This window comes from Pelmatolapia mariae, linkage group LG20 (assembly GCF_036321145.2).
Source record: "Pelmatolapia mariae isolate MD_Pm_ZW linkage group LG20, Pm_UMD_F_2, whole genome shotgun sequence".
Taxonomy (NCBI): domain Eukaryota; kingdom Metazoa; phylum Chordata; class Actinopteri; order Cichliformes; family Cichlidae; genus Pelmatolapia; species Pelmatolapia mariae.
Window position 1 is genome coordinate 11,286,070 of NC_086244.1, and position 24,122 is coordinate 11,310,191.

The following is a 24,122-nucleotide window of genomic DNA, read 5'->3' on the forward strand; positions in this document are numbered from 1 at the left end:
CAAATAAGAAGACAGCCGCATGTAACTACGACGGTGTTTGCTAGTTCACCTTACATGCATTAATGTAATAACGTGGTTAGCCTACTCAGCGTAAATTACACACGAACAACATTAAGCTACTCACGCAGAGAAGAACGGCTGCTGCCGCCATCATCATCCGTCATCATTTTTGCTACACTGGCAGGGCTAGGGGCCAGGACTCTCCTCTTCAGGTTCTTGGAGGATGTTGCTAACTCCGGATCGATAACAGGCACCACACCCGCAGCAGATGTGCTCGTTGTGAGGTCTCGCAGCAAGCTATCAAATATGGTGCATTTCTCGGCTTTTAAAAAAACACTATGCGTCGCCATCAGATTCGAGGTGTTACCTCCTTTGCACAGTATCACAGTATCACCTTAAAGCACTTGTTGCAGGCTGCTGAGTTTGCATCTTTTGCTGTGAAGTACAGCCAGACTTTTGACCGCTTCGCCTTGGGCATTTTTAATCTGTAGCTCTGCTCTAAAAGAACGTACATACCTGGGCCCGTCTACTGTCCTCGGAAAGGTAAAATGATTGGCTAGAATCCAAATTGTATGACATCTCAGGAAAAAAAAGCACCGAAATGTGCGCTGCTTTTTGGTCTGGTTACTACCGTTTATGTCAGATACCGGTACCCATCCCTACTGAGTGCCATAGGACACTGAACCTTTGTTTCCATATGCTGGGAACTTCCTGTTGTTCCAAGGAGGACTGGAAAATGTGTGAAAATCTCCCAGTCAGTTCCTCACAGCACACTTCAATCATTTGGGTCGAGTATCCAAAAAATGTACTCAAGTAAGAGTATCATTACTTTAAAATATTATTACTCAAGTAAAAGTAAAAAGTAGTTGTCAAAAAAGTTACTCGAGTAAGAGTAAAAAAGTACTTGGTGAAAAGGCTACTCAAGTACTGAGTAAATAGCGAGTAACTGTTTGAAATGTCCGATTTATTTTATAAATAAATGTTATCAGACAATCAAAAATAAATAAATATACAAATTTTAGTATTTTCAAAAGGAATATATGTAAAAAGATCCACAAAATAAGGCACAACAATTCTAATTTCAAGATTTCAGTTTTTCACAACGTAAAGCTTTTTCAAGCAAAACCCACAGTAAATATATTCACATTTACAGCAGCCTCAGAGAAAACATTAGAACGAGGCAGCTTCAACATAACAGACTACAGCTGTTGTGCCAGAATGTCATACTAGGGGTGGTTCTTTTAAATACAAGGAGCGAGTAAGTAAATCAGAAACAAATGACACAGAGATGCAACAGGTATAATCAGGAAAAGTTTATTCCCAAGACAGACAGCAGGAATAAAAAAACAAAACAAAACATCTGTGCTAAAATTCCACAAGAATAGGCATTCTAACAAAACTTATTTTGTATACTAAAATACCCTGAAGTATAGACAGTGGATTAACACAATGTAATATGTAAAAATGTAAAAACTACACTCACAAATAAACACTGAAATCAGAGTAAAACTAATTATAAAAGACAAATACAAATTCCCACTATGTGGATGTACATACGTGTATGGCTCACTTTACCATAAATTGTTTCTTCAGTCAGTAAAATGGTGCTTCAGCTTCAGCAGCAGTTGGCTCTCAAGGTTCTTGCTGTGAAGCTGTGACCGTTTGGCAGTGAACAGGAGTCCTGCATGACTAAAAAGTCTCTCACAGGCTGCAGATGCAGGAAGAGCTGTATTGACTTTGATCGACAGTTTCTTCATGTGAGGAAAGCCATGCAATAGAGCCACACCTCCAGTGAATGGACATGAAGGGTACCTCTCCAGTTCCTCTGCTACTGGCTTTCCTGACCCCATGGATCCATCATCTTCATCGAATAGTCTCGTTTGTGCTGGTCTCATCCAGCTCTGTGTCTAGGTGATGTCTGATGAAGTGGAGACCTGTGGAAAGATGTAAGGTTTTCAAAAGAATTAGGTCTGGTCATTATAGTGCTGTATACACTGCCAAGCTGCAGGTGTTTGTTTGGAGCTAGCCTCCAAAAGCTGCCCATACACGGTGCGATTTGGCCCATTTTGAGCGGATCTTTCAGTCGCGCAACCGTTTTGGGGATTGGCTGTGTTTTGCCTTAATCGTGTGTGCATCGTGTAGTATACATGGGGTAACGATAAGCAGTTAACACCTCACGACCAGCTCCCAATCATCAATCTTATGGTCGCATGATAATCAAACCAGTTTGAAATCCTGTCGCCTCTCACACTGCACAGCACAAACACAGAAATGAAAGAAAAGGTGGAGCGGCACGGCAGCTCGTGATCTGGACACAAGAGATGGAGGCACAACTTGTAGGATGAGGCAAGCTCATCCGAGTACGCAAGCGTAGAGCTGCCACCCAGGCAGAAGAAAAATAGAGCCATATCACGTTATAACGTAAACAGTTTATTGTTCTAACAACATACCTTTCACGTTTGAACAATATAATATTTATATTGTACGAACGTGATAATTATGTATATTGCAATAACGTGATATTATATTGTACAAACATTAAAAGTATATTGTTAGAACAATAAACCTTTCATGTTATAACGTGACATATTTTTCTTTTGCCCCGGTGGCAGCTCTACGCTTCCGTATCCGAGGCTTTTCAATGTGGCCTCACAAAATTATCACGACTACAACAACCATGAAGAGTTGGATGGACATTGCTGTTCAATCACAGCTGCCTGGTCCATGTTTTTCATTAGTAATTTAGCAGAGTTGATGGTGTGTGTGTGTGTGAGTGAAAGACAGAGAGGGAGAGCGAGGGACAGATTTTGTATGTTAAGCTTCATGTTATGGACGCACAGTTTGAGCACTCAGGTTGCATCAGAGCATCAGGCCGGCTAGTGTGAGACCCTGCATCGTGACCTATGAACATCTAACCTCTGCGATTTAATTGTACAGTTTGAGCAGGAGCGGAATAACGTGACTGAAAAAAATCGCGCAGTGTTTGCCCAGCTTAATGCAGACTGTTTAAACTAAACAAGCTGCTGTTTCACATGATAAACCCTGTCAGCCGCAGTATTGTGTTCTGTTTTAACAGTTAAAGCAGTAGAGACGAGCTGTTTACATGTGCGTGGAACTCTAGCGTCATTAACCAGGCTAGCTGTTAGCTTACAGCTCACGCTAGCTAACCAGCGACCAGTTAAAAACACTGCTGAAGCGGCACAAAACACCCACAAACTTATCTCATTACAACGTAGGGCCGGAAATATGACTCGCAACTCGAGCTCGACACAGCTGCTGTAACATAAGTCTGACATCCAGCTAACCACAGCTAAAAAAATATTTAGAGAAAACTTACCGTTTCCTCAGTTGTTTCACGCTGAAAAGTTGGTTTGTTTTGGCTCTCCCTGAAGACACCGACACTGCAGACATAGCTGTTCTTTTGTGCTGCTTTTAAGCGAAACATTCTTTGTATGTGAGGCCAAAGGTGTGCATCCTCTTCAGCTCTAGCGTAGACTCTGCCATCATATTTCTTCTTTCCGTGTGTCGCTACTTTGAAACGCTTGGGCCGCTCCGCCCGCCACGGTTTCAAACTGGTCATGTGACTGTATGGCCACGTCTCATTGGTAAAAAAGTTACCGGAAACGCCACTGACGGCATGTTATCTAATGTGTTAAACTAATTTTTTTTTTTTAAGTAACGAGTCGAATTTTGCAAATATAGCGGAGTAAAAGTACAGTTTCTTCTTCACAAATGTACTCAAGTAAAAGTAAAAAGTATCGTGCAAAAAAGGTACTTAAAAAGTACATTTTTTTCAAAAACTTACTCAAGTAAATGTAACGGAGTAAATGTAGCTCGTTACTACCCACCTCTGATCAGGACCAGGGCTTTTTCTCTCTTTGATCCCACTAAGAGATTTCCACACAAACACCTCATCAGTGGGACTCTCAGAGCTACCAGCCCTTTGCTACAATCACAAAGCTCTTCATTGAAATCAATGATATCAAAGCTGGAATCAAATGAGTCCAAGTCTTCTGCTGATTCAGCATCACATTCATCTTTGCTCCTTGTTCTGCATCCCCACCATGGACTTCATTCCTTTCCAAGCCAGCCTTGAGTGTCCTTTATTCAGCTCATCCTCTGCTTTACTTTTACACCTGATTTTAGCTGCTTTATCTCTCTTTCAACAAGTTTCTGTGCCTCAATCTTTTTCTTATTTTTTTTATTTTTATTTATTTTCTTCTCTCCCTCATAGCAAGACAGCTTCTTCTGCCTGAGAACATGTTGGAGTGATTTACTAATCCAGGGCTGCTTATTGGGGAAAATACTTCCTGTTTTCAAAGTAATCCCCATTTTTCCAGAAAGAAATGTAAGTAGAAATCGATGATCTAAGTGAGAACATGAGCCTTTAAAAAGTCCCAGTGGGTGCAGTCAGAGCAGTCCCTCAGTCCCAGTATAGAGTCTTTGGTCCAGACTGGAACAACTGTGTGCCCAGTTTGAGCTCTCTTCAGTCCTGTGACCTGACAGACCCAGAGGGGCCATCACATCACATGTAGAAGCTCCCCTAATGGAGCCACAACACATGTCCAATACTTAGTCTGTCTTGTTGGACCAACTGGAAGAAATGATTCAAGGACTTAGTCACAGAACAGAGATTCAAATCTCCAAAATCCAACTGGCTGCATCAGGACATATAGTCTGAAACTCTACAGTTTCCTGTTTGAAGCTGCTTCCTGTTGGCTTCAGCTGTTTGGAGTTTCCATTTTCTAAAAGGTGATGAGGCTGATGGAACCATTCCTAGACAAGGGCAGAAATGTTACCACGGACAATTTCTTCACATCGCTTTCACTTGCGCAAAAACTTCTTAGATGGAAAACCACCATCCTCGGCACAGTCAACAAGATTCGCCGGGAAATTCCTCAATCCGCTAGATACACAAATCGCAATGAATTCACCACTCAGGTAGGCTGCAGGTCTTTTGTGGTTCTATGTTTATGTGTTTCATTGTGTGTAAAAGTGCTATGGAAATAACAATTTATCTTATTTCTTAGGTATTTTCAACCACTGCTGCCACGCTGACGGCGTATGCGGCCAAACGGAAGAAGACAGTCTATATTCTTAGCAGCATGCACAGCGTGGTTCAGACTGATAACACCACCAAAAGGAAGCCAAACACTGTCACCCTTTACAACACCACAAAGTGTGGCGTGGATGTGATGAACCAGATGGTGCGGGAGTACATAGTCCGCAGAGGAACACGGCGCTGGCCAGTTGCCGTGTTCTATAACATGATTGACATGGCAGCACTGAATGCACATGTGCTGTATCAAGCATGCCCCGGGACGCAGGAAAGACGGGTAGACTTCCTGGTGGAGTTTGCAAGAGAGTTGGCTAACTCTCATATGGCTGGGAAGAAGGCAAGAAAAGAACAGTTGCTTCGGACACAACCCTCCACACCTAGCCCTGGAAAAAGAGCCACGTGTCAGGTCAAACACAAATGCAAGAACAATCATGCCACTGTGCGATGTGTTCACTGCTACAGATACACATGTGGTAAATGCAGACTACAGATACCATGGCAGTGCCAGGATTGTGAGTGATTGCTGAAAATGTTGAAATGTACTTACTCACTTTTTATTGTTATTTGTAAATATATGTACAAATGGTTGTTTTTTTTTGTTTGTTTTTTTGTACTGTTTTATCAATAAATCTCAGCTACAAAGGAAATACACCCATGTGTGTTGATTTCTCCCTAAGGCAAACTGAAACACAAGTTTCCTTGTGGCTCAGGAAACTAACCACTCCAAGTGGTTCAGCATGGCCCCACCTTATTTACATAACAAAAGCAGCTGTTCACAGGTGATTAAGGATATTAGCTAAAAGCCTACCAGCTATTTGGCTCGACGGTGGGTTTTATAGGTAGAAAAGCCAAATGGCTCTTCTCTGGGACTTCTAGTGTTAAAGCAAGAAGGTTGTAGGTTGAAGCTTGTTGGCCTTTCTGTGGAGGTTGGATGTTCTCCCACAGTCCAATGATGCTGCTTAGCTTCATTGGTGCTTCTAAATTGGCTGTAGGTGTGGATGTGAGAGAGTGCTTCTCTGTCTCTCTCTGTTGGCCCTGTGATGGACTGCTCACCTGTGCAGGTGGACCACGCCTCTTGCTCTATGACAGCTAGGGCACAGGCTCCAGCCCTGTGAGCCTAAGCTGAATAAACAGTTAGCAAAATGATCCATAGATGGCCTGAAATCCCCCAGTTAGCAGTTTGGTAGATAGCTATGACATGCTAATCCCATCCAGCAGCTGTATTCTACCTGTAAGCTGATCCCTGCTGAGCCAAAGCACTTTTTCAGATACAAATTACAACCTTTAATAGAAACCTATTGGTCAGCATCTTATTAGCCTGCTGTTAGCTTCATTCCACAGAAAACTGAGAGAAACTAACAGAGTTGATGAAGAATAAAGAGAAATGTGCTGATTTAAAGCCTTTGAAGTGCTTCAGATGATCTCTGTCCACTTCTGTCCACTCATTCATTCATGTAAGCTTCTAATGCAGCTTTGATCTTCACAGTCTGCTTCATGAAACTCATTCTAACCCTGAATGTCAGAGTGTTCCTCCTTCTCTTTCCCATCATTCATGCTGGCAGTGGAGGAGATTTGGATGTTGGACTGTGTTTTGGATGATGTGTGTATGTTTGTGTTGGACTGCTGTCTGTAAAGCAAACGCACATTTTGCTTTGGATTTCAGTGTCAGACAGACTTTAAGGTGGAATGAAGGGTTGGAGAGTTTCACAGTGAATTATCCAGTGGAGGATTTTTCTTCTTCTTTGAAGGTTTGAAATGTGAACATTGTTCTGCTGCAGTCAATGGACTAAACCAGAGAAGAAGAAACAGACTTTACCATGAAGATCCTCAGTGTGGATCAGTATAATATCAGCCTGATGTCTGCAGTTTAGTGTCAGCACAACTTTCACATCATATTCATCTCAGCACAACTAAAACATGCTGACTGACCTCAGAGTTTCAAGTCCACATCCTGGACTCTCCAGGAAACCACACAGATGCTTCACTCCTGAATCCTGCAGCTTGTTGTTGTCACTCAGGTCCAGCTCTCTCAGATGGGAGGGGTTGGACTTCAGTGCTGCTGCCAGATAATCACAGCTGATCTCTGACAAACCACAGTTCTCCAATCTGTATAAAGAATGAAAGATGTAAGTTTATTATACAAAGTGTGAGCTTGAAATCATTCAGTGTTTCATCATCTGTTCAGAGCTGAAGAAGGTTCAGAATGTAGACGTTTAGAAAATGGAAACTCCAAACAGCTGAAGCCAACAGGAAGCAGCTTCAAACAAACACAACAAGAGAAAAAACTCTGAATGTTTCACATTAAAGTCGTACATTTATCATAAAAACAGGACAAAGACTTGAAAAAGTCGTGTTTTTCCTTCCAGGAACCACATGGCTTCACTTTTAACATGCTCCATTTTGCGTAACTATTTTTAAATCCCGGTAGCACTGCAACAACGTAAGCTAGTGCAATAATTTTTTTTGCATATGAAACTGGAGAAGTTGTACTTACATCTTGTGCCATCAGCTTGTAATAGGTCACAGTTTCCTTCCACATATAGCTTTGCAAAAACTGCATAAAAAGCACTTGCAGCAACAAAAACATAATATTCCAGAAACACGCTTTGCTGATCCGATCAGCTGTTTGTAACACTTCCTACGTCCATCAGCGTGAACTATCGCATGTCTGCCATGACCTGCCCGAAACCGGAAGTGACGTCATTTTGCGGAAATGTAGTTTTTGACCATCGGGGCTTTATGACCCTATACTTGTGTTTTTAAAAGTTATGTTTGACTTTATGACTTTCTGTGTCGTTTCTGGGATGCTTAGGACAAAAATCTGTTTTCTGCATTATTCACTGCTTATTACGCACCAGTCTGCTGTTGTGTTCACTGCTGTCGGCCTCCGAAAACAAAGCCTCATTTCTGCTGTTCAATACTAAAGAAATTGAAAGCTTTTAAAATGATGACAGATTACAAACTCTCAGCTGTGTCTGTAATCAAACCTCTGTAACTTTGCTTCACTTCAGCAGCATCAGGTCATGTTCACATGTTGATTCATGGTTTGCTTCAGTTTTTGATCGACTGCAGAATATTTTGAAGGTTATCTGCTATAAAAAGCCAGAAGAGGAAAATCTGCTTCATGTGTTTCTGTTTGATCCTCAGTGACTTTGACACAAAGGCCTCTGCTGTGATGATCACACCTCTGATCAAGTCTTACAGTGTTTGTTTTTATACATATGGATATGTGCTGATAAATGATCAGAATTAGAATATTTCCCATTGTCTGCTGTGTGCCGTGACCTTTGACCTGCTAAAGACAGTCAGCAGTGGATTATTCATTGTTGTGTCTGATACTTAGAACTGTGAGGAAGAACACTACACAGTTAATCAGGGTCCCCTCTCTCTGAATCAGGAAAGGTGGGCAGGCCGCGTGTGGGCCGCGGGCCATACGTTGAGTCTCACTGTTTGAAATGTGAACATTGTTCTGCTGCAGTCAATGGACTAAACCAGAGAAGAAGAAAACAGACTTTACCATGAAGATCCTCAGTGTGGATCAGTATAATATCAGCCTGATGTCTGCAGTTTAGTGTCAGCACAACTTTCACATCATATTCATCTCAGCACAACTAAAACATGCTGACTGACCTCAGAGTTTCAAGTCCACATCCTGGACTCTCCAGGAAACCACACAGATGCTTCACTCCTGAATCCTGCAGCTTGTTGTTCTTGCTCAGCTCCAGCTGTCTCAGATGGGAGGGGTTGGACTTCAGTGCTGCTGCCAGATAATCACAGCTGATCTCTGACAAACCACAGCTCATCAATCTGTATAAAGAATGAAAGATGTAAGTTTATTAGACAAAGTGTGAGCTTGAAATCATTCAGTGTTTCATCATCTGTTCAGAGCTGAAGAAGGTTCAGAATGTAGAAGTTTAGAAAATGGAAACTCCAAACAGCTGAAGCCAACAGGAAGCAGCTTCAAACAAACACAACAAGAGAAAAAACTCTGAATGTTTCACATTAAAGTCGTACATTTATCATAAAAACAGGACAAAGACTTGAAAAAGTCGTGTTTTTCCTTCCAGGAACCACATGGCTTCACTTTTAAAGGTGACGTGTGAAAGAAATGGACATATTTGAAGTCCAACACCTTTTTCCAGTCACATGATTAAAGCAGACAAACTACAAGCTCATTTTCATTCCAACAAGTCATCTTCTGACCTGGACTAACAACACTGGTCTCTATGTGCAGCTGGCTGTGAGACCAGTGCTCAGGGAGCGTCTACAAAGTGCAACACTGAAAGAACATCACACACTCATTTGCTTCCATCATCCAACCTGAAGAGGAAACAGAGACAGCTCCCCTTCAAAGTAAAAGCTGCTCCTTTTGGACGCAGTATCAAAGAAAGTCTACAGTATAACATAGAAAAGACAGAACAAAGTTCTGGTTGTTTTTAAATTGTGCAGAAATGAAACTACACTAAGCTCAGTTATGTGACAGACATTTCATCCCATGTCAGTTTGGCCTCATCCTGGGCCGGATTATCCAGCACACACTCTGACCACAGGCCCAGGGGCCACGCACAGCTGGCCTCCATCCAAGAGACAGGAAACAAACCAACACAATAATAAAAAGCACCATGTGATCTTCTTCCATCTTCAAGACAAACATAGTAAAAACATATTTGTTTCCTGATAAAATGATGTGACAGGTAGAACAGAGTAAAGTGGTGGTGTTACAGCCTTTCTCCCCTCTGCTGCCGAGGCTGTTAGTCTCTCCCAAACTCAGCTACAGGACTTCCAAATGAATGAAAGCAGCAGAAGTGGCTTTACAAATGAAAGAGGAAGAGGAGAAGAAGAGGAGAGGGAGGCCACCCTGACCATCACTCCAGCTGAAAACATCACACTTCCATTAAAGTTGGTGAGAAAATGTTGAGCAGGATGAGCTGCTGGCTAATCTGGAGGCTGTAGCAGCAGCTCACAGTCACAGTGGATTTCCACTCATGAAAAAGCTCTGGCTGCTTCATTTCTCATATCAGAGACTTTAGTGAAGCTGTACTGTGATGCTTCCATATTCCAGTGAGGCCTCCAGAATGATTTTAGATAAGATAAGATGACCTTTATTAGTCCCACAGGTGGGAAATTTGTTTTGTTACAGTAAAAGTGCAAAGTTATGTAGCAGAAATTAGAAAACACTGGAATGCAATAGAATAGAATATATACAATAGAATAAAATAGAAATACAAATGCTATATACAACTGAGTAAGAAAATACAAAAGTACAACTTCGTTAGAAGAAGAATTGCACATATAGCAGTCTTATTGCACATGTGTGGGTTTGATCAGCTGCAAAAGTCTTTGTTGTGGAGTCTGACAGCAGTGGGGAGGAAAGACCTGCGAAATCTCGCCGTCCCACATCGTGGGTGCCTCTGTCTCCCACTGAAGGAGCTGCTCAGTGCTGTCAGAGTCTCCTGCATGGGGTGGGAGATGTTGTCTAACAGGGATGACAGCTTAGCCACCATTCTCCTGTCACTCACCACCTCCACTGGGTCCAGAGGGCATCCTAGAACAGAGCTGGCCCTTCGGATCAGCCTGTTCAGTCTCTTCCTGTCCCCAGCAGAGATGCTGCTGCCCCCCAGCAGACCACACCATAGAAGATGGCTGAGGCCATCACAGAATCATAGAAGTCTTCAGGTCTTCAGGAGTGGGCCCTCTACTCCAAACGACCTGAGTCTCCACAGCAGGTACAGCCTGCTCTGCCCTTTCCTGTAGAGGGCGTCTGAGTTACGTATGAGTCCAGTCCAATTTGTTGCTCAGATGAACACCAAGATACCTGTAGCTGTCCACAGCCTCGATGTCCATACCTTGGATGTTCAGTGGTTGCAGTGGAGGATGCTTGTGCCTGTGGAAGTCTACCACCAGCTCCTTGGTTTTACTGGCATTGATCTGGAGGTAGTTCAGCTGGCACCAGTCCACAAAGTCTTGAGTCAGTCCTCTGTACTCATTGTCGTCCCCATCAGTGATGAGGCCGACTATAGCAGAGTCATCAGAGAACTTCTGCAGAAAGCACTGGGTGGAGTTGTTGGAGAAGTCTGCAGTGTAGATGGTGAAGAGGAACGGAGTCAGAACCGTTCCCTGTGGGGCCCCCGTACTGCAGACGACCCTGTCCGACACACAGCCCTGAGTCCTCACATACTGTGGTCGGTCAGTGAGGTAGTCCAGAATCCAGGTAATGAGGTGATGGTCCACTCCAGAGTTCTCCAGCTTGTCCTTCAGGACCGAGGGAAGAATAGTGTTGAAGGCACTGGAGAAATCAAAGAACACAATTCTCACAGAGCTCCCAGCAGTCTCCAGGTGAGCGAGGGAGCGATGTAGGAGGTGAATGACGGCATCATCCGCTCCAATGCCAGGCTGGTAGGCAAACTGAAGTGGGTCCAGTGATGAGCTCACCAGGCGCCGAAGCTGAGCCAGGACCAGCCGCTCCAGGGTCTTCATCAGGTGGGATGTCAGAGCCACCGGCCTGTAGCTGTTGAGGTCCTTGGGGCGTGAAGTCTTTGGCACTGGTACAACACAGGAGGTTTTCCAGAGCTGTGGGATTCTTCCCAGCCTCAGGCTCAGGTTGAAGAGGTGCTCCATCACACCACACAGTTGGTCCGCACAGGACCTGACGACCCTTGAGCTGATGCCATCTGGGCCCGCTGCCTTCTTGCCATTAATCCTCCTCAGTTCCCTCCTAACCTGGGTGGTTGAGAGAGACAGGCTAGAGCCTTGTGTTGATTGTGTATTGGATGCTGTTGTTGGGGGTGGGGAGGAGTGAGCAGGGTGAGTAGAGGAGGTGTGAAGTGTCTGAGGTGTCAGAGGTGGAACAGCAGCAGTGGGGGTGGTTGAGTCTGCAGCCGATGTTGGAGACTGCCTCATGGCTGAATCAAATCTGTTGAAGAAATGATTCAGTTCATTTGCCCACCTCACATCCCTCCCAGGCAGAGAGTTCTGATGTTTGTGGCCCGAGATGGTTCTGAGGCCTCTCCAGACTTCACCAACGTTATTTTGCTGAAGCTGGTTCTCCATCTTCTGCCTGTAGCTATCCTTCCCATTCCTTATCAGTCCCCTCAACTCTCTCTGCACCCTTTTCAACTCCTCCTTGTCTCTGGATTTGAAGGCCCTCCTCTTCTGCTTGAGGACAGCTTTAATTTCTGGGGTAATCCAAGGTTTGTTGTTGGAGAAACACCGTACAGTCCTGGTAGGTACGGTGTTATCCACACAGAAATTAATATAGTCAGTAATGCATGTAGTAAGGCTGTCGATGTCCTCTCCGTGGTCGTCACAGATCACCTCCCACACAGTCGACTCAAAACAGTCCTTAAGAGCCTCCTCGCTCTCCTGCGACCATCTCTGCACTGTGCGGGTGGCTGGTGGCTCCCTGCGCACTAAGGGCTCATACACAGGGACAAGGTGCACCAGGTTGTGGTCAGATCTGCCCAGGGGAGGGAGAGGTGATGAACTGTATGCCTCTTCAGCATTGGCATACAGTAAGTCCAGTGTTTTATTGTCTCTGGTTGGGCAGGTCACATACTGGGTGAAGGTGGGCAGTGTGGAGTCCAGTGAGACATGATTGAAGTCCCCTGATATTATGAGGAGGGCTCTCGGAGATTGTGTTTGCAGTCTGCTGACCACAGAGTGGAGAGAGTCACAGGCTGCATCCGCGTTGGCTGAGGGGGGGAAATACGCTGTTATCGCGATAACATGCGAGAATTCCCGGGGCAGGTAGTACGGATGCATGCTAACGGCTAACAGCTCAATGTGTCTGCTGCAGAGTTGTTCTTTCACAGTGATGTGCCCGGGGTTACACCATCTGTCATTCACAAACACTGCCAGTCCCCCTCCTTTCCTCTTACCGCTCTCTCTCGTCCTGTACGCTCGCAGCATCTGGAATCACGGTAGTGTCACGCTCGTGTCCGGAGTTAGCGGTGTTAGCCACGACTCCGTTAGCATCATGATGCTACATTGCCGGTACTCCCTCTGTGACCAGGTTAGCGACGTGAGCTCATCCATCTTATTGGGCAAAGATCTTACGTTTCCAATAATTACAGAAGGAAGAGATGGTCGATAACGTCTCCTTCTCGGGCGACGGCGATCCTTCCCAGCACGACACCCCCGTCTTTTCTTCCTCAGCTCGCTGGGAATGTCGAGTCTGTCCGCCGGCAGTACCGCTGCGGGACGCAGCGCTAACAGCTGATCCTTACTGTAAACAAAGGATCCCTGCTCTGGGTCCCAGACACGGGTGAAAAAAGTAGAAAAAAAACTAAGAAAAACGACCAGAACTAACACAAAACGGTAGAACATGGTTGCAGAGTCTAATTACTAATACGTAGGTTATAACAATTACGAGAAGACAAAATGATAAGAAAGAAAGAAACTCAGAATGAGCAGAGCTGCTGTAACAGGCTGCCGCACACGGGGGGGGGGCGCCGGAAGTGATATGTGTTCTGTACACACACTGTGTGCCCTGTATGGCTCAAAGTCTCTGCAGCCTGTTTTTATCTGCTATCATCAGATCTTCATCATCCTCATTCACATCCCTCACACACTCTACAGCCTCATCAGCACTGACTTCATCTTCACTGACTGATGGAGCACAACATGAACCTGTGGAGGCTGAAACACTGTCCTGTCAAACATCTCCCCGTCACCACTCCACTTCTATCAGCCTTTAAATGAACCCTGCTCAAGTCTGTCACTTCTGTTTGGAGCCAAAAGGAAAAACTGTTGTTCAGTCGTTTGGAAAGACACAACATTTCTGAAAGCACTCAAACTTCTTCACATTTGTCTTCAGACACATCCTGAACATTTAGGAACTAAAGAAAGTTTCAAACATAAATGGTAAAAATGGTAAATGGCCTGTATATCTATAGCGCTTTACTAGTACCTAAGGACCCCAAAGCGCTTTACACATTCAGTCATCCACCCATTCACACACACATTCGCACACTGGTGATGGCAAACTACATTGTAGCCACAGCCACCCGCACTGACAGAGGCGAACATCAATCAAAGACCTGAAATACAGAAAAACAACAACAGCCGCAGTCAGTGAACTCACCTCAGAGTCTCCAGTCGACAGTTTGGACTCTCCAGTCCAGCACACAGAAGCTTCACTGCTGAATCCTGGAGGTTGTAGTTTCTACTCATATCCAGCTCTGTCAGATGGGAGCGGTTGGACTTCAGAGCTGAGGCCACAACTTCACAGTGAGACTCTGAGAGTCCAGAGTCAGTCAGTCTGTGATGATAGAAAATATAAAATGTGTTATTATAAAAGCAGAAAATCTGCATTATAAACACAGACTGAATGTATATGAAGACAAAACAGAGTGAGGTCATAATCTGATGAATTTGCTCTTCACATCTGTGCTTCAGCTCCTCTTACTGTGTTTGACATGACACAACGATTGAGTCTCTCTCAGACCTGCAGACTTTTAATGAGAATCTTTGTTTGGCTTTAATCTGCAGATGAAGGAGGAAGATGGTGTCACATTTAGGCTTCCATAATGTCCACAGTCTGTCACTGAGATCTGATCCAGAGTCAGAGTGAAGACACACATTTGGACTGTTTCCTGTTTTGAATCCAGAACATTTTGAATGAGTTCAGCTCAGTGAAGAGTTCCAGCTGGAAAGATGATCTCTGTTTGCTACCTGCTGTCAGGTACGACTGTTCACGTCCAGTTATTTTGCTGAAGCTGGTTCTCCATCTTCTGCCTGTAGCTGTCCTTCCCATTCCTTATCAGTCCCCTCAACTCTCTCTGCACCCTTTTCAACTCCTCCTTGTCTCTGGATTTGAAGGCCCTCCTCTTCTGCTTGAGGACAGCTTTAATTTCTGGGGTAATCCAAGGTTTGTTGTTGGAGAAACACCGTACAGTCCTGGTAGGTACGGTGTTATCCACACAGAAATTAATATAGTCAGTAATGCATGTAGTAAGGCTGTCGATGTCCTCTCCGTGGTCGTCACAGATCACCTCCCACACAGTCGACTCAAAACAATCCTTAAGAGCCTCCTCGCTCTCTTCCGACCATCTCTGTACTGTGCGGGTGGCTGGTGGCTCCCTGCGCACTAAGGGCTCATACACAGGGACAAGGTGCACCAGGTTGTGGTCAGATCTGCCCAGGGGAGGGAGAGGTGATGAACTGTATGCCTCTTCAGCATTGGCATACAGTAAGTCCAGTGTTTTATTGTCTCTGGTTGGGCAGGTCACATACTGGGTGAAGGTGGGCAGTGTGGAGTCCAGTGAGGCATGATTGAAGTCTCCTGATATTATGAGAAGGGCTCTCTGAGATTGTGTTTGCAGTCTGCTGACCACAGAGTGGAGAGAGTCACAGGCTGCATCCGCGTTGGCTGAGGGGGGGAAATACGCTGTTATCGCGATAACATGCGAGAATTCCCGGGGCAGGTAGTACGGATGCATGCTAACGGCTAACAGCTCAATGTGTCTGCTGCAGAGTTGTTCTTTCACAGTGATGTGCCCGGGGTTACACCATCTGTCATTCACAAACACTGCCATTCCCCCTCCTTTCCTCTTACCGCTCTCTCTCGTCCTGTACGCTCGCAGCATCTGGAATCACGGTAGTGTCACGCTCGTGTCCGGAGTTAGCGGTGTTAGCCACGACTCCGTTAGCATCATGATGCTACATTGCCGGTACTCCCTCTGTGACCAGGTTAGCGACGTGAGCTCATCCATCTTATTGGGCAAAGATCTTACGTTTCCAATAATTACAGAAGGAAGAGATGGTCGATAACGTCTCCTTCTCGGGCGACGGCGATCCTTCCCAGCACGACACCCCCGTCTTTTCTTCCTCAGCTCGCTGGGAATGTCGAGTCTGTCCGTCGGCAGTACCGCTGCGGGACACAGCGCTAACAGCTGATCCTTACTGTAAACAAAGGATCCCTGCTCTGGGTCCCAGACACGGGTGAAAAAAGTAGAAAAAAACTAAGAAAAACGACCAGAACCAACACAAAACGGTAGAACATGGTTGCAGAGTCTAATTACTAATACGTAGGTTATAAAAATTACGAGAAGACAAAATGATAAGAAAGAAAGAAACTCAGAATGAGCAGAGCTGCTGTAACAGGCTGCCGCACACGGGGGGGGGGCGCCGGAAGTGATATGTGTTCTGTACACACACTGTGTGCCCTGTATGGCTCAAAGTCTCTGCAGCCTGTTTTTATCTGCTATCATCAGATCTTCATCATCCTCATTCACATCCCTCACACACTCTACAGCCTCATCAGCACTGACTTCATCTTCACTGACTGATGGAGCATAACATGAACCTGTGGAGGCTGAAACACTGTCCTGTCAAACATCTCCCCGTCACCACTCCACTTCTGTCAGCCTTTAAATGAACCCTGCTCAAGTCTGTCACTTCTGTTTGGAGCCAAAAGGAAAAACTGTTGTTCAGTCATTTCGAAAGACACAACATTTCTGAAAGCACTCAAACTTCTTCACATTTGTCTTCAGACACATCCTGAACATTTAGGAACTAAAGAAAGTTTGAAACATCAATCAAAGACCTGAAATATAGAAAAACAACAACAGCCGCAGTCACTGAACTCACCTCAGAGTCTCCAGTCCACAGTTTGGACTCTCCAGTCCAGCACACAGACGCTTCACTGCTGAACCCTGCAGGTTGTTCCAACTCATGTCCAGCTCTGTCAGATGGGAGGGGTTGGACTTCAGAGCTGAGGCCACAACTTCACAGTGAGACTTTGAGAGTCCACACTGAGTCAGTCTGTGATGATAGAAAATATAAAATGTGTTATTATAAAAGCAGAAATCTGCATTATAAACACAGACTGAATGTATATGAAGACAAAACAGAGTGAGGTCATAATCTGATGAACATCTGCTCTTCACATCTGTGCTTCAGCTCCTCTTACTGTGTTTGACATGACACAACGATTGAGTCTCTCTCAGACCTGCAGACTTTTAATGAGAATCTTTGTTTGGCTTTAATCTGCAGATGAAGGAGGAAGATGGTGTCACATTTAGGCTTCCATAATGTCCACAGTCTGTCACTGAGATCTGATCCAGAGTCAGAGTGAAGACACACATTTGGACTGTTTCCTGTTTTGACTCCAGAACATTTTGAATGAGTTCAGCTCAGTGAAGAGTTCCAGCTGGAAAGATGATCTCTGTTTGCTACCTGCTGTCAGGTACGACTGTTCACGTCCACACGCAGGAAAAACCTGCTGACTGTTACCAAACGGAGCAGAAATCTCATCACTGGACAATAATGATGAATGAACTCAGAGCTGCTGATATCAGATCTGATTTCAGGGGAACTAAACACAGAAATGATTGGCTCATTTTAGCTTTCTGAGCCATTATCTGCTGCTGTGTCGCTAGTTGGCAGAAAATGATTTGTATTCCTGTTCAGGGCTTCAGTGTTTATGAGTCCAGATCCAGGTGACAGCAAGTCAAAATGATGTTACCTGTCTGTGTCCAGCAGCAGCCTGTATTCACTTTGAATATTGTTATAACCTGACATGGATCAGTTTGTCTTTGATTGGTTTGTAAATGTCACTGTTTCCATTGGACCTGAGTGACGGTACAAAGACAGAGAGGGAGAGAAAGGAGAGAGAGGATGGAGACAGCAAAGAGAGAGCAAACACAAACAGGTGAGAGTGGACAGGTGACCAAGGTCAGCAACCAATCAGAGAGCTTCTGTTTGAGCCACAGTCACTGATGATGACTGCACATAACCAAGCAGTGTGTTACTCTGATATCAAATATGGATCCTGCTCTTCTAATAATGATCATCAGATGATATTATTGTGTTATTTTGTAGCTGAATACAATGTTTGTGTGATTATCAGTGAAAGAAGCAGTGAGGAGGATGGAGAGAGAGAGAGGACAGAGGGTGAAGTTAGAAACACTAAAAGGATTTTTCATGGATTTCATGGATGATTTGAGTGATTTCCAGCAGGACACTTAAACATGTCAGTGGACGTCCTAAAGAACATATTCACTGATATGAAACGTGTCATTGAACAGGATTAATATCAGTGGAAACATGGTGGAAACAGCTGTGACTGCATGGATGTGACACACTTCAAATCTGTTCTCCACTCTTGGATTTGGGATCCATGGAGCTGCTGCTGAGTCTGTACAATAAAGGATGGTGTGGAAGGTTGCAGCGTACGGACACAAACACTTTGTGCTTACAATCTGATTTTATTTTCAAAATTAAACTACTAACCTACACTGATCAATGATGTTAATGATCACATCTGGACTCACCCAGCCTTTCTGCAGTTCCTCACAGCTGGAATCAGTCTCGGTCGTCCCCGCTCTGATGTTTTGTACTTCTGCAGGTCCAACTCATCCAGAACCTCCTCTGACATCTGCAGCATGAAGGCCAGAGCTGAGCACTGGATCTCAGAGAGTTTCTTCTCTGATCTGTTCTCTGACTTCAGGAACTCTTGGATCTCCTGAAATAATGAGAGGTGGTTCATCTCCATCAGACAGTGGAAGATGTTGATGCTTCTGTCAGGAGAGATTTCATCACTGTTCATCCCCTTCAGGTTGTTGATGACTCTCTGGATGGTTCCTGGACTGATCTCTGTCTGACCCAGCAGACCTACTAAGAGTCTCTGGTTGGACTCCAGACAGAGGCCATAAAGGAAGCGAACAAACAGGTCCAGGTGGCCATTTTTACTCTGGAGGGATTTAGACATGTTTCTGTTCAGGAAACCAGCCAGAGATGATTTCCAATAATTTTTTCCCAGAAGGTTCCTTAGCACCTCTGTCTTCCTGTTGGTGAAACAGTGGAACATGTAGACTGCAGCCAGAAACTCCTGAATGCTCAGATGAACAAAGCAGCAGACTGGTTTCTGGAAGATCACACACTCTCTTTTGAAGATCTCTGTACAAACTCCTGAGTACACCGAGGCCTCTGTCACATCCAGACCACACTGCTCCAGGTCTTCTTGGTAGAACATGATGTTTCCTTTCTCCAGATGTTCAAACGCCAGCCTCCCCAGCTTCAGAAGAACTTCCCTGTCAGCCTCCGTCAGCTCCTGTGGACTCGTCTCATGTCCCTCATGGTACTTGTTCTTCTTCCTCTTTGTCTGAACCAGCAGGAAGTGTGAGTACATGTCAGTCAGGGTCTTGGGCAGCTCTCCTCTCTGCTCTGTAGTCAACATGTGCTCCAGAACTGTAGCAGTGATCCAGCAGAAGACTGGGATACTACACATGATGTGGAGGCTCCTGGATGTCTTCATGTGGGAGATGATTCTGCTGGACAGCTCTTCATCACTGAATCTCCTCCTGAAGTACTCCTCCTTCTGGGCGTCAGTGAAGCCTCGTACTTCTGTTAGCCTGTCAACACATTTAGGAGGGATCTGATTGGCTGCTGCGGGTCGGGAAGTTATCCAGACGAGAGCCGAGGGAAGCAGATTCCCCTGGATGAGGTTTGTCAGCAGCTGGCTGACTGATGACTTCTGTGTGACATCAGACAGCAGCTTCCTGTTGGTGAAATCCAATGAAAGTCTGCTTTCATCCAGGCCGTCAAAGATGAACAAAAGCTGAGAGACAGCCAGCTTCTCTGCTGTGACCTTCTGTAATGTTGGATGGAAAACATGGAGCAGCTCCAGAAGACTGTACTGCTCATCTCTGATCAGGTTCAGCTCCCTGAATGAAAGCAGAACCACCACACTGACATGTTGGTTCTCCAAGCCCTCTGCCCAGTCCAGAGTGAACTTCTGCACTGAGAAGGTTTTTCCAACACCAGCCACGCCGTTGGTCAGAACCACTCTGATGGGTCTCTGTTGGTCAGGTAAGGCTTTAAAGATGTCCTGGCACCTGATTGGAGCGTCATGGAGGGCGTCCATCTTGGAAGCTGTCTCCAGCTGCCTCACCTCATGTTGGGTATGAACCTCTTCACTCTGTCCCTCTGTGATGTAGAGCTCAGTGTAGATCCTGTTGAGGAGGGTTCTACTTCCTGTTTCATCACTTCCTTCAGTCACACGTTCACATCTCCTCCTCAGACTGATCTTATGTTCATCTAAAACCTCCTGCAGACCAACATCTGCTGAAAGAAAGAAAAACAATGAGACTAAAGAGAAAGAAAACTCTTCAATGTCTGAACAACACAAGAAGTCCAGTTTTCAGAAATGAGTCCATCAGCAGACAGATGTTCAGTCTTACTTTGTACACAGCTGCTCTGACTGGCTGTCTGCAGTCCAGCTCTGCTTCTGGATCTTTCTCCACACTGTGCAGAAGCTCTGATGGTGACACAGAAAAGTCAAAGTGGAGATACTTCTGTGCACCTTTGATTAGACTCATTATAAAAAGGAAAAGTTTGAACACAGTCATGTTTCCAGTTGACTGACTTACATTTATTCCATGGACACTCACTCTAACCTGAACCACAGCTACAACCCAACATTGTTGAGGCCTCATCTCCTCCTTTCCTGACTGTAGAGCTTAAATATGCAACAACCAACAAATAAAAGAATTTGGTTCATTTCAAAGAAATTCACACGGTGACCAAGTAAAGTAACCGTAGTAAAGGAGACAACATCCCGTTGATGGTGGGATTATTTGAAAGATTTGCTTTAGTCACGTCACCAAATGCAGTTGAACCACCCGTGGATCCATGTTTGACCATCTACCACTCTGAGCTCTGCTTTTTAATCATTTTATTATTATCATCATTCATTTATTCATTCTTTGGAGGGGGGCTATTTCCTAATGCCGCCCTAATAAGGTGATGTTCAAGGGGAAATATAACAGAAACTCTTTCAGTGTTATTCATGAATAAATTAACAGATAAACTGTGAAGAAGAAAAAACTGAGATTTAAAGGAGAGAGTGAGAAACTTGATCATCCATCCTCATAATCCATGTTTATCAGTATCTGCTGTGACCATCCTGCAGTAATAACTACAAGTCTACATTTCTGTGACTGTTGATCAATCACAGCAGGAATCTGAGCTCATCTCTGCACACAGAGCAGCTTCAGCTCTGGGATAAACTGCTCGCTTCACGTCCTTCTCAGCTCACAGACACTCATCCTGATATTTTCCTTTAACATTTGATGGTATAATTCATCTGAGTTTACACTTTATCTGCATAAATACAGAAAAACAGGCCCAAACACCATAAACCATCAGTTTCACCATGTAGAATATATTGTTGTTTCCTTGCTTTTAATCCAGAGAAAAACTCTGATTTTGATTTTCTCTGTTCTCTTTGCCACAGCCCATCCCAGCAGCAGCTGAAGCAGCTGACTGTCACAACACTGAATAACACTTTAGGAGGAACGTCTTGATGCATTCTCAATCATCCAGGAAAGTAAATCTCCAAAAGTTGATTCTGTTCATCTGGACGTAGCGTAAATGTGGTTATCCCAGCTGGACTTTTCTCAAAGCTGGAAAGGCACCTAAAGAAAGCTCCAGCCGATCCAGGAGAGAAGGACAACCGCTACCCAAGTGAAAACCTGTAGTGATCCCATACGTGTCAGGAGTATCGGAGCATTTGAGACGCATTTTTTCTAAACACCGGGTCTCTGTGGCTTTTAAACCCCAAAACACGCTGCGCCAAAAACTGGTCCACCCCAAGGATCGGGTCCCCCGACACAAACAGAGTAACATAGTGTACGCTGTTAAGTGCAGGAGGATTGCCAGGATTTATACATCAGGGAAACCAAACAACCTCTGGCTACAACACAGAAGAGCTACCTCATCAGGCCAGGACTCTGCAGTCTATCTACACCTACAGGCCAGTGGACACTCTTTCAAGGATGAGGATGTACACATCCTGGACAGGGAGGAACGCTGGTTTGAGGGCGGAGTCAAGGAGGCCATTTACGTGAAAAGGGAAAGACCATCTCTGAATCGAGGAGGGGGCCTAAGGGTACATCTGTCACCATCTTACAATGCTGTGATTGCAGCCATTCCCCAACTCTCTGTGAATGGGACTCATGGTCATTGATCAGTGGTTGTTGATCAATGGTCATGAGAATTTGCATAATTAAGATTAAGGAACTGACCTCCCAGCCCATTGTTCCTTCAGTGGGCTGGTTTCAGTCATTATGTAAATGTACTGTTTATAAGGTTTGGGGTAACCTGCAGTCAGCTGAGACTGAAGAAGTCACCTGGATGATGACGAAACGTTTCTCGCACAAAACGCTACGTCCAGATGAACAGAATCAACTTTTGGAGAAAGTAGAATCAGTATTTCAGCTTTAAGAGGGTATTTTAACACAAACATCAGTCCTTCTACTTAAATATGTTTGCCTCTTTGTTTACGCCTAAATTAACTTTACTGTTAACGAGTTTTCATGTTTCTGTAATCCACCAGTGTGCTCATGCTTTTCTAATTGAAAACATATTTTTAATGATCAAATATAATTATTTTTGTTATTAGTGGATTTTAAATGTCCTTGACAGAGACAGATGATAATCATTATCCTGCACTGTGGTCTCAGGTTTGGTCGAGCTCGCACAAAGAATGGCTGCTATGTTGAACTTCCTCCTGGGATCTACACTAAGAAGTGAGTCCAACATTAGCAGGGTCTCTTTCCTTTATCTGGATTCACTTTAGCATTCACAGTCACGTGAAGCTTGTTATTAACTCGATAAGTCAACCCAGGGTTTCAGCTGAGCGTTCACATGAAACACATGGTGTTGGCAGCATCTGATCAATCATATTGATGGAGACGTGTATCAGCAACAGAGCAGCTGAGTTTGCAGAAGGAAGTCAAACTAAACCACAGGAACAATATGAGGAGATTACACACATAATAAAATACTAGCAGTAACACAGCTGCTGCAGACAAATCAGTCGTGTGATCGTGTGTGAGAGGAGAAGGACTGTAAAGGAGTTTGGTGTTAAAAGCTCTGTATGAATGTGGGAGACTTTGAATAAAAGGCAGCAAAATCACTGACTGTGAAAGTCACCAGACTTATCAGAGCTCTGTGATTAAGACCTGTAAGAACACCTATTTGTACTTGTTGGCATTATATCAAACACACACGTATATTAAGCCTTTGTTTGAACTCTGGTTGAATTTGTTACTTTCAGACTGTGAAACATCACAGAGGCTGCAGCTGCAGATCTTTTTTTCACCTGGAAATTTACTTTAAATGTTAGATGGAAAATGTATTGCTCAGTTTAACCAAAGTAAGAACAATAATCCATAAACCTTCATAAAGACAAACATCTCCCCAGAACATTGAGCGGCTGAAGTGTCACTGAAGGGAAAAACTATTTGTCCTCCTCCATCCAGCAACACCTGAAACACCTGAGTGGAAGCTCCTCCCTACACTGTGTTTGAAGCAAAGCACAAAGGAGACACCTGCTGGAGCAGCTGGAGTCCTACAGACACTCAGCCTCTTCACTACACAAACACCTCCTACAACATCCACTCTTTCCACTCTGACTGCTGTGTTTGTGGAAACACTCCAACACACACCGCTTCACACACCAACATAGAAATGTGTGTGAAAAAGAGCTGAGCTGATATTAAACATGAGGATTTATTCAGAAATACAGAGTCAGGAACAACATCTAGACACACATTACCTCTCAGCAGCAGAAGAACAGCCTTTAAAGTTTATATCAAAACTCTTCGACATGTTGCTCTTTAAGGAAACACAGCTGGGTTCAGGTCCAGGTTCTGGATTAGTTTTAGGGTTATGTCCAGCTGAGCCTGGTACGCCCCACAGCTCTGGGCTTTAAAACAACACACACAGAGGTATGAGTGTGAATAATGATGGAGCAGTGATGTGAGTGCTGAGCTGTGACATGGAGAAGAGTCACGGACAGTTAGAGATGGTCATCTCACCTCTGAGCTTTGGTCTGGCTCTCATGTTCCCCACACAGAGTGCTTTTAGAGGGAGGGACTCCCTCCTCTCTGTCCTCACACTGATCCATGCTGCTGAAAACATCCAGATGAACACAATCAACTTTTTGGGGATTTACTGGATGATTGAGCATCAAGACACTTTTTAATATTTTACTAATTTCTGAAGCTTTTTACCAACTTTGTTCAAATTGGTCTGCTGTCATTTTATTGTTGACAAA

The 24,122-nt window shown here is 44.5% G+C and overlaps 1 protein-coding gene across 2 annotated transcripts in view; it reads right to left on the minus strand.

Moving 5' to 3' along the window:
* LOC134619396 (protein NLRC3-like) overlaps positions 1 to 24,122 on the minus strand; it is a 45,816-nt gene extending 21,694 nt beyond the window's left edge. For both annotated transcript variants that reach the window (XM_063465230.1, XM_063465231.1), the window contains exons 1-9: positions 24,079 to 24,122; positions 23,884 to 23,976; positions 23,622 to 23,771; positions 20,242 to 20,318; positions 18,334 to 20,125; positions 16,649 to 16,822; positions 14,142 to 14,318; positions 8,690 to 8,866; positions 6,989 to 7,165 (exon numbers count right to left, since the gene is read on the minus strand). In XM_063465230.1, coding sequence (XP_063321300.1) covers positions 6,989 to 7,165; positions 8,690 to 8,866; positions 14,142 to 14,318; positions 16,649 to 16,822; positions 18,334 to 20,125; positions 20,242 to 20,318; positions 23,622 to 23,771; positions 23,884 to 23,976; positions 24,079 to 24,107 — 2,846 coding nt within the window. In that variant the 5' untranslated portion in view covers positions 24,108 to 24,122. The remainder of the gene's footprint in view (positions 1 to 6,988; positions 7,166 to 8,689; positions 8,867 to 14,141; positions 14,319 to 16,648; positions 16,823 to 18,333; positions 20,126 to 20,241; positions 20,319 to 23,621; positions 23,772 to 23,883; positions 23,977 to 24,078) is intronic.